Source organism: Cebus imitator, unplaced genomic scaffold, assembly GCF_001604975.1.
Source record: "Cebus imitator isolate Cc_AM_T3 unplaced genomic scaffold, Cebus_imitator-1.0 Scaffold443, whole genome shotgun sequence".
In the NCBI taxonomy this organism is placed as follows: Eukaryota; Metazoa; Chordata; class Mammalia; order Primates; family Cebidae; genus Cebus; species Cebus imitator.
In genome coordinates this window covers 179,511-188,881 of record NW_016107758.1, presented here as the reverse complement: position 1 = coordinate 188,881, position 9,371 = coordinate 179,511, and the positions used below count along the sequence as shown (strand labels likewise).

The 9,371-nt window shown below is 62.6% G+C and overlaps 1 protein-coding gene across 4 annotated transcripts; it reads left to right on the top strand.

Annotated features, from left to right (window-relative positions):
• Positions 1 to 292: 292 nt before the first annotated feature.
• On the top strand, positions 293 to 5,619 carry NEU4 (neuraminidase 4). Of its 4 annotated transcripts, none has more exons than XM_037732186.1 (4): positions 293 to 460; positions 3,014 to 3,217; positions 3,398 to 3,653; positions 4,548 to 5,619. In XM_037732186.1, the coding sequence occupies exons 1-4, from the start codon at positions 428 to 430 to the stop codon at positions 5,528 to 5,530; spliced, it is 1,476 nt and encodes a 491-aa protein (XP_037588114.1). In that variant the 5' UTR covers positions 293 to 427; the 3' UTR covers positions 5,531 to 5,619. The 4 variants fall into 4 exon arrangements, with proteins under 4 accessions (XP_037588114.1, XP_037588116.1, XP_037588115.1 ...); XM_037732188.1 differs by lacking the exon at positions 293 to 460 and adding an exon at positions 828 to 1,935; XM_037732187.1 differs by lacking the exon at positions 293 to 460 and adding an exon at positions 828 to 1,941.
• Positions 5,620 to 9,371: the final 3,752 nt, after the last annotated feature.

The following is a 9,371-nucleotide window of genomic DNA, read 5'->3' as shown; positions in this document are numbered from 1 at the left end:
GGGCGGGGTGTTGGCCTGCCAGGAGCGTGGCTGCAGAGCTGGGGCCCAGCGAGGCATGTCCTGCGCTTCGAGGGCTGTGCTGTGCCAAGGGAGGCCCTGCGCTCGGAGCCCCCCTGCCCGGTGGCGCCTCTGGAGCTACAGACCCTGTGTCTCCGGGAGGCCGACTCTGGCCCCACAGCCGGGCCTATCTCAGCATGGCCCTTGTTGGAGAGCGAGCCCTGGGTCCTAGGCACCTGTGCTGGCTCTGGTGTCTTGTGGCTCCTGGGTGCCCATCTACACCCATGCCTCTGCTCTGGGCTTTAGTGGAGCCGTGCCACGTGGGAGGCTCCAGGGTCCTGACGTCGCCCTGGGGCGTTGCCAGCTCCCTGGCCTGCCGCCTGCACAGTGGGTCCTTGTCTCTGCTCTGGACCAGGCGAGGCGGCCACCCATGATGAGCTCTGCAGCCTTCCGGAGGTGGCTGGTGAGTCCCCGCGCTGTGCGTTCCCCGCGCCCGGACCCTCTACCTTGGTGCTCGGGGCCAGGACCCGCACCTCAGGCATCCACTCCGCTGGCCGCCCCTCTGTCTGGGGGTGCTGGATGAGTCTCCTTGCCAGGCCCTGGGTGGTTCCTCACCTCTCAAACGCGGGGCGGGCTGCATGGATCCCGAGGGGCCCTACAGCAAGGGTCCCACACGTGTCCCCCAATGGAGCAGTTTCTTGGCCCACAGGATGGGTGTGACACTGAGGGTTCCTGGGGGCAGATTCAGGGCATGGCACGGAGACAGACCGGTTGTGAGGGGCCCAATGCAGGGGGCTGGCCAGGGACGCTGCACCAGGTGGTCGGAGTCCTTGCCCTGGCCAGGGCACAGGACGCTCACAGTACAGGCTGAGGGTCAGAGCCGCCTGAGACTCCCTGCTGAGATTCTGTGCAAAGAGCCTCGTGCTTTGGGTGCCTGTGAAGCCCCTCACCGAGGTGGTCCTACTCTGCATCTGAGCGGTCCCACAACAAGAAGTGCGAAGTGCTCACCCCAGAGGGTGTGTGCAGAGGGCCTGGGCTGACCTCAGGGCTCTGGGGGTGCCCCACAGGACTGGCTGCCAGGGGTGGGGTGTCAGTGATGGCCCCCTGTCGAGCCAGAGCGACCCCCTACAACCTGTCTAGGGGTCCAGGGGCCAGAAGGCCAGGTTCTCCTGGAGGTCCCATCTTCCTTGGGCCTCAGTTTCCCCTTCTGTGACTCCATACCCCCGAGGAGGGCCCTGTCAGGGAGGGCAGGGGGCACTGGTTAATGTCAGGACACAGCTGTCCCAATCAAGCCAAACCCCTGGAATGCGCCGAGCTGGCCACACTGAGCAGGCTGGCCTCTGAGACGGAGGGACTGCCGAGAACACAGAGGCTCTGTGGAACCCAGGCCGTGGCCGTGGCAAGGATACCCCAAGCCACATATGTGTGGCAGCCCTATCCCCTCTGTGGGCCTCAGTTTCCCCTCCGTGCAATGACGGGAGTGACCAGCTGTTATTGGAGGCTCCTTCCCTCCCTCTCTGTCCCCAGGGTGGGCCAGGCCTCAGGTCTGCAGGGGTGCTGCAGCTGCTCCTGTGGTCCAGGCCTCGGGGAGTGAGCCAAGTGCTGAGAGAATGTCTTGCTTGTGCCTGCTCAGCCCAGAGGGACACGTGGCATCCGCACCTGCTTCCCACTTGGCCACAATTGTCCTTTGAGAGCAGAGCCAGGGGCTTCTTGGGGACAGGAAGCTGCTCTCAGAAGCCACAAGACTGGTGCGGGGCTGAGCGGCAGGAAGAGGCCGGCTGGCTGCCCTCGCCCAGAGCCTTTGTGAACGGCGGCCTGGGGCAGAGGTAGCTGGAGGTGGCGGTGTCTCTTTGGGCCTCAGGCGTTGGGGCAAGGCCCGCCCGGGTTTTACCTGAGTGTTCGCCTTTATCCCGGTCTCCACCTGGTGCCGCTGGACTCGTGAGTGTGCCTAGGTCCCGGTCGTAGCAGGCCATGTCCCGCCTCCCTCCTTCCCTTCCCCTCCCATCCAATGCCCCGTGTGCCCCGCCTGGGTGGCTGGCCGTGGCTCTGACCGCTCCATGTCCTGCATGGTGGGCACGGGCGCTCCCACCTGTCCACAACTTTGCCGCTGCCCCGCACCTGGCTGTGCGTGCTTACGCCCCGCTCAGCCTGCCTTTGTGTGAGTCAGACCGAGAGGCCCCTGGGAAGGTCCTGCCTGCAGCAAGTAGACCCCATGTGTGCCCCTAACCCAGGCCCTGCCCTTGTGGGCGCTGCTTGGGAGCAAACACTCAGAACAGCTGCCCGAGCCCCACTCAGCTTGGGGCTTCTGATTCCCAAAGGTGCTTCTCAGGTGCTCCTCGGGTCAGGGCTCTGCAGGCGGGGAGCACTAGGGGTGGGGTGAGGGCACTGTGGGGCCAGCTGCCTGTGGATGGGGTCTGGTCACCCAGCGCCTGTCCCCTGCAGGATCCCTGGCTCTGGGCCACCCGATGAGGTTTAGGAAGTGGCAGGTCCCCTGTCCCCAGAGAGCCCCGTGGCTCCCAAAGCTTCCTGTGGGCACACCTCTGTAACTGTTTGCAGTGGCCTCTATTATGGGGACACGGAGCTCCTCCTTGTTAGAGGTTTTGTGTCCGGATTAACCACATGCCCTCCTGCTGGGTGAATTCTGGATGACCCTGTATTCTGGGCATATGGCTCACAGGGTCCCCGGGGCTCTCCGGCCAGCCTCCCCTATACCTTGGCCCCAACCATCCTGGCCAAAGGTCAGCTCCCAGAGCCGTGTTGAGAGGGGAAGGGGCTGATTCCACAGATATTTGGGGTGCAGTGGCTGTGAGAAGTGTGGGGGAGGGAATGCCCCAGATTTGGGGTGAGGGAGTCAGAAACAGGGCTGACCCCACTGTGGGTGCAGGAAGAGGCCGAGGTGTGGGAAGAGGCTGTGGCTGTCTGTACCTCCAGAGCCCCGTCCCCAATCCAGATGGGGGGCAAATGTGGGGCTCCCTGGGCCCGTCTTGCTGACCTGTGGCCCTGCTGTGGCCCGCAGAGCATGGAGTCCCCTCGTACCCCTGCGAGGACAGTGCTCTTTGAGCGGGAGAGGACGGGTCTGACCTACCGCGTGCCCTCGCTGCTCCCCGTGCCCCCCGGTCCCACCTTGCTGGCCTTTGTGGAGCAGCGGCTGAGCCCCGATGATGCCCACGCCCACCGCCTGGTGCTGAGGAGGGGCACACTGGCCCGGGGCTCTGTGCAGGTGAGTGGCTGGGTTGGCTGGGGCTGCATTCCCTGGGGGGCAGGGTCTGTTTGGGCGGCAGGCAGGTGGGTGGCCAAGGTGGAGATGAGCAAACCAGGCTCAGCTCTCCCAAGGTGCCCTGCAGGGGCTGCACCCAGGTCCCTGGACATCCTGGCCAGTGGCACTTCCTCCTCTGGGCAGTGGGGTGCCCTGCACATGCTGGGGACGGCTGCCCTGGCGGAGCACCGGTCCATGAACCCCTGCCCCGTGCACGACGCTGGAACGGGCACCGTCTTCCTCTTCTTCATTGCGGTGCTGGGTCACACACCCGAGGCTGTGCAGATCGCCACGGGCAGGAACGCCGCGCGCCTCTGCTGTGTGACCAGCCATGACGCAGGCCTCACGTGGGGCAGCGCCCGGGACCTCACCGAGGAGGCCATCGGCAGTGCCGTGCAGGGTAGGTGAGCAGGGCAGGTGGTCAGGGCAGGTGGGCACGGTAGGTGGGTAGGGTAGGTGGGCAGGGTAGGTGGCACGGTAGGTGGGCAGGGCGGGTAGGCAGGGCACCGGTCTGGGTCCCTTTGATTGGCCACGGTCCACACAGGAGATTCCAGCTGGAAATTTCCATTCTGCCCACCCCTGCCCCTGCCTCCAGCCACAAGGGGACCAACCATCCCTCTCCCCAGGACTGTCCTGTGCCCCCTGTCCCAGGTAAATGGGCATTGGTCATCCCCCCAGCACCCGGTGGGCAGGAGCAGGCATGGCTGACGCAGGACTGTCATCCCCCCGGGTCATGCCTTTATCTGCAGAGGAGAGGGCTGGACGCTAAGGTGTCTCTTAGCCCCCAAACCAACAGCCGCCTCCCCTTACCCTTTCCTCTTCCCCTTCACTCCCTTCTCACTCTGCCTGGAGCCTGGCCAGGCCTTGCCCACAGCTTTCCCTCCACCCTGTCCTCTGTGGCTACCTGACCCTGGCATGTGGGAGCCACACCAGGGAGTGGAACAGACACATGGCTGACCCAGGGACTCTGCCGCAGGGCCTCATGCCCACTGCTGCCCTCTGCTCTCTGTGTGAGCACCGCTTGCCAGGCTCCCTGGGTGCTGTCCACCTGGTCTTGGGGCTGGCCGCCTGAGGAGCCAGGACGCATGCATTCCTGGGCACCTGCTAAGGGCTGTGAGAGGCTTGTCCAGCTTGGGAGGACTCAGGGCGGCTGGGATGAGTTGTGTGGAGGGCGGTTGGCAAGTGGCCGTACTGACCCGAGGCACCAGCCCCTCCTTCCCCTTCCTCCGGTGCCTCCCTCCATCCCCCACCTCGGGTAACCAGCAGCCCCTCCCACCCCCACTTTTCTCCTCAGATTGGGCCACATTTGCAGTGGGCCCTGGCCACGGTGTGCAGCTGCCCTCAGGCCGCCTGCTGGTGCCCGCCTATACCTACCGCGTGGACCGTCGAGAGTGTTTTGGCAAGATCTGCCGGACCAGCCCCCACTCCTTCGCCTTCTACAGCGATGACCACGGCCGCACCTGGCGCTGCGGGGGCCTCGTGCCCAACCTGCGCTCAGGCGAGTGTCAGCTGGCGGCGGTGGACGGGGGGCAGGCCGGCAGCTTCCTCTACTGCAACGCCCGGAGCCCCCTGGGCAGCCGCGTGCAGGCGCTCAGCACCGACCAGGGCACCTCCTTCCTGCCCGCAGAGCACGTGGCCACCCTGCCTGAGACCGCCTGGGGCTGCCAGGGCAGCATCGTGGGCTTCCTAGCCCCCACCCCCAGCAGGCCACAGGATGACGGATGGTCATTGGGCCCCGGGAGCGCCCCCCACCCTCCACGCCTCCATCCTGGAGTCCGTGAACCCCCCGAAGAGGCTGCTGGAGACCCCCGTGGAGGCCAGGTGCCTGGAGGGCTCTTCAGCCATCCGCAGCCTCAGGGTGACGGCCCCAGGCCTGGGGTCATTGGAGATGTGGGGTCCTGGACCCTGGTGCCCCCACTGCCCTCTGCCACCGCACCCCAGAGCACCACGTGGCTGCTGTACTCCCACCCCGTGGGCCGCAGGGCTCGGCTGCACATGGGCATCCGCCTGAGCCGGTCCCCACTGGACCCGAACAGCTGGACGGGGCCCTGGGTGGTCTATGAGGGCCCCAGCGGCTACTCCGACCTGGCGTCCATCGGGCCGGCTCCTGGCGGGGACCTGGTCTTTGCCTGCTTGTTTGAGAGCGGGACCAGGACCTCCTATGAGGAGATTTCCTTCTGCACATTCTCCCTACATGATGTCCTAGAGAACGTGCCTGCTGGCCCCCAGCCGCCCACCCTTGGGGACAAGCCTCGGGGGCGCTGCTGGCCCTCCTGACAGGCCTCCTGGCTGTGCCCATGCCCCTTGGGTGCCTGGGGAGGAGGGGTGGAATATGCTGGGGTGCCCCAGGATGGATGTGGGGGGTCCCGGGGAGGAAGGATGGAATACTGGGAGGAGGGGTGGAATATTCGGGGGTGCCCCAGGATGGTTGTTGGGGGCCTTAGTGGAGGACCCTGTGGATGAGGAACAAGTTGTTCCTTAGAGCTCTCAGGCAGGGGCTGCTCTTTAGGAAGGGGAACAGGGGCTGGGGGTGAGCAGGGCAGGGTGGGGGCAGGAGCTGGGCCCTGGGCGACACCCACAGCTCCCTTCAAGGCTGCCAGGGCTGGGGTGTAAGCTCAGGTGTCCCAGGGTGTGGCTGTTGGTCCAAAGCACTTGCTTTCTGGTTGCCTTCTGGCCAGAAATAAACAGATCGTGCTTGTGTCTGGGTAGACGTTTCTTTCCATTCCTTGTCAAGTTCAAGCCCTGGGGAGGGTAGCTCTGCTCTAGCCCACCTCTCTAACCCCCACTACAAAATCTCGCTGCCTTAGCAAAATTCTGCTCCTAACTGTCCCGGAGCCGGCAGAGGGAGGGCAAGGGGGGGAAGCGGCGTCCACCGTCAGCCTCCTGTGCCTGTGGTTTGTCTGTGGTCTGCCGGGCTCTCTGAACTTCCTGCTGGAGGAGCAGGAGGCAGGGCCTCTCCCAGCAGAGCTGGACACCAGGAGGGGTCATCTTCCAGGGTCAGCCTAGTGTCCCGCTCCCCTGAACCCACCCTGGAGGGGCTTGGGTTCCACTGGGGCTGTTTCCCCAGGGAAGTTCCTTTTCATTCTTCTCCTTTTAAACTCTTCATTTCTGGTGATAAAAGCAACATATGTTCACTGTAGAAAATCTGGAAAATAAGCCTGGCGCCATGGCTCATGCCTGTAATTTCAGCACTTTGGGAGGCCAAGGCTGGTGGATCACCTGAGGTCAGGAGTTCGAAACCAGCCTGGCCAACATGGTGGAACCTGGTCTCTACTAAAAATACAAAAATTAACTGGGCATGGTGGTGGGCACCTGTCATCCCAGCTACTTGGGAGGCTGAGGCAGGAGAATCACTTGAACCTGGGAAGCGGAGGTTGCAGTGAGCCGAGGTCACATGCTGGGTGGATTCTGTCATGCATGTGTCCTGTGGGAATCTGGGGTGTGTGTGGATTACGTGCTGGGTGCATTCCATCATGTGTGTGTCCTATGGGAGTATGGGGTGCATGTGGATCATGTGCTGGGTGCATTCTGTCATGTGTGTGTCCTATGGGAGTCTGGGGTGCTTGTGGATCACGTGCTGGGCGCATTCTGTCATACGTGTGTCCTATGGGAGTCTAGGGTACGTGTGGATCATGTGCTGGGTGCATTCTGTCATGTGTGTGTCCTATGGGAGTCTGGGGTGCGTGTGGATCATGTGCTGGGTGCATTCTGTCATGTGTGTGTCCTATGGGAGTCTAGGGTGCGTGTGGATCATGTGCTGGGTGCATTCTGTCATGTGTGTGTCCTATGGGAATCTGGGGTGCGTGTGGATCATGTGCTGGGTGCATTCTGTCATGTGTGTGTCTTATGGGAGTATGGGGCACATGTGGATCACGTGCGGGGTGCATTCTCTCATGCGTGTGTCCTATGGGAATGTGGGGTGTGTGTGTGGATCACGTGCTGGGTGCATTCTGTCATGTGTGTGCCCTATGGGAATCTGGAGCATGTGTGTGGATCACGTGCTGGGTGCATTCTGTCATGTGTGTGTCCTAGGAAAATCTGGGCATATGTGGATCAGGTGCGGGGTGCATTCTCTCATGCGTGTGTCCTATGGGAATGTGGGGTGTGTGTGTGGATCACGTGCTGGGTGCATTCTGTCATGTGTGTGTCCTAGGAAAATCTGGGGCATATGTGGATCACGTGCGGGGTGCATTCTCTCATGTGTGTGTCCCATGGGAATGTGGGGTGTGTGTGTGGATCACGTGCTGGGTGCATTCTGTCATGTGTGTGTCCTATGGGAATCTGGGGTGTGTGTAGATCACGTGCTGGGTACATTCTGTCATGAGTGTATCCTATGGGAGTCTGGGGTGTGTGTGGATCACGTGCTGGGTGCATTCTGTCATGCGTGTGAATCTGGGGCATATGTGGATCACGTGCTGGGTGCATTCTGTCATGTGTGTGTCCTATGGGAATCTGGGGTGTGTGTGGATCACGTGCTGGGTGCATTCTGTCATGCGTGTGTCCTTTGGGAATGTGGGCCGTGTGTGTGGATCATGTGCTGGGTGCATTCTGTCATGTGTGTGTCCTATGGGAATGTGGGGCATGTGTGTGGATCACATGCTGGGGTGCATTCTGTCATGTGTGTGTCCTATGGGAATCTGGGGCATGTGTGTGGATCACGTGCTGGGTGCATTCTGTCATATGTGTGTCCTGGCTCATGGCTAGCAGGGTTATCACAGTCTACTCTTCTGCCTTCAGATTTGAACTAAAGCAACCACAGGCCTCTCTGGGGTTCCGGAGTCCGTGGAGCCCACAGCGGCTCTGCACGAGCCATTCTTCATCGTTCCCCTCTACACTGGGGTGAGCGGCATCCCCACATTCATGTCTGCCTGGAAGCTCAGACTGTTACCTTATTTGGAAATGGGGCCTTTGCGGACTTGATGGAGCTATGAGGAAGTCACAGTGGGTGCCGCGGGTGTAACGCAGTGGCCACTGTCCTTGTGAGCCACAGACACAGGGCGACTCGGTATCAAGGCGGAGGCAGAAGCTGCAGTGATGCTGCCACCAGTCACGGAGGCCAGGGGCCACCTGGAGCTGGAAGAGGCCGGGAGGCCCTGGTGCTGGAGCCTTTAGAGAGGGTGTGGCCCTGTCCCCCTTGGCGTCAGACTTGGCTTCCAGAGCCTCGAGAGGACTTGCTTTGTCGCTTCAGCTGAAGGTCAGGGAGATTTGTTGCAGCAACCCAGGAAGCAGCACACCTTCCCGCCTTTGCCGTCCGTCCCTCCTCCGTCCACAGGACCCCGGGGGGTCCTGGCCGTTACTGCCTGGCCATGTGCAACCTGTGTCAGACTGACTCAGGCTCGAGGCCCGGCTTCCCAGAGCTCCGGTCACCGTGGCAGAGCCTCTCAGTGACCCGGCCTGCCTGTGGCTGGAGAACTGTATGAGCCTGGGGTTGGGTCAGGTCTGAAGAAGGGGCTGGAGCTGGCCCTGTCTCGGGTCCCACCCAGCAGCCGTGACCTCCTCAGGTTGGGCCCAGGGCTCTGAGGTCTTGGCTCCTCCAGGTGTGAGCAGCTGCTCAGGACCTGGGAGGCTCTGCCAGGTGTGATCCTTGGACTGGGAGAGGGTATGTGGGGAGGCTGCCTGGTCCAGGCCAGTTTGAACCCTTCCTCCTGCCCTCCGGCCGCAACTGCGGCAGGACCTGCTGGGGCTCAGGACCTCTGGTGTCTGTGGGTGGGGGTTGCTGTGCCTGGGGACAGTCCTTCCCCGCTGCTGCATGAGTCCCTCTGGCATCCTGGGTAGCCTATGCCTCTGGAGAGACCAGACCCAAGCATCCCCCAACCACGGGCAGCTCCTGGGCATCTGACCGGCTCCGGCAGCCCCTTCCCCACCTCCGCGCTCCCGCCAGCTGCTCTCTCAGCCCCTTTTACTTCCTTCCATCCGTGTCCCCCGCTTCCCTCCGACCCCTGCAAATCCGATATTGAATTGTCATTCCTGGCTGTGGAGGTGAGGCCTGTGGGAGGTGACCAGATCACCGGGGCGGATTCTCATGAAGGGTTTATCCCTGCCCCTCGGTGCTGCCCTCACAACGCAGTTTCCCGAGACCTGGTTGTTTAAAGTGTGTGGGACCTCCCTGCCTTGTTCA

What these genes read in the sequence shown, in the direction of transcription:
- NEU4 (XM_017510714.2), top strand. Translation starts at nt 2,643, where the DNA reads ATGACCCTGTATTCTGGGCATATGGCTCACAGGGTCCCCGGGGCTCTC. An exon ending in CCCAACCATCCTGGCCAAAG is followed by an intron (nt 2,736 to 3,013) that starts GTCAGCTCCCAG and finishes TGTGGCCCGCAG; the next exon opens with AGCATGGAGTCCCCTCGTAC. An exon ending in CATCGGCAGTGCCGTGCAGG is followed by an intron (nt 3,654 to 4,547) that starts GTAGGTGAGCAG and finishes TTTTCTCCTCAG; the next exon opens with ATTGGGCCACATTTGCAGTG.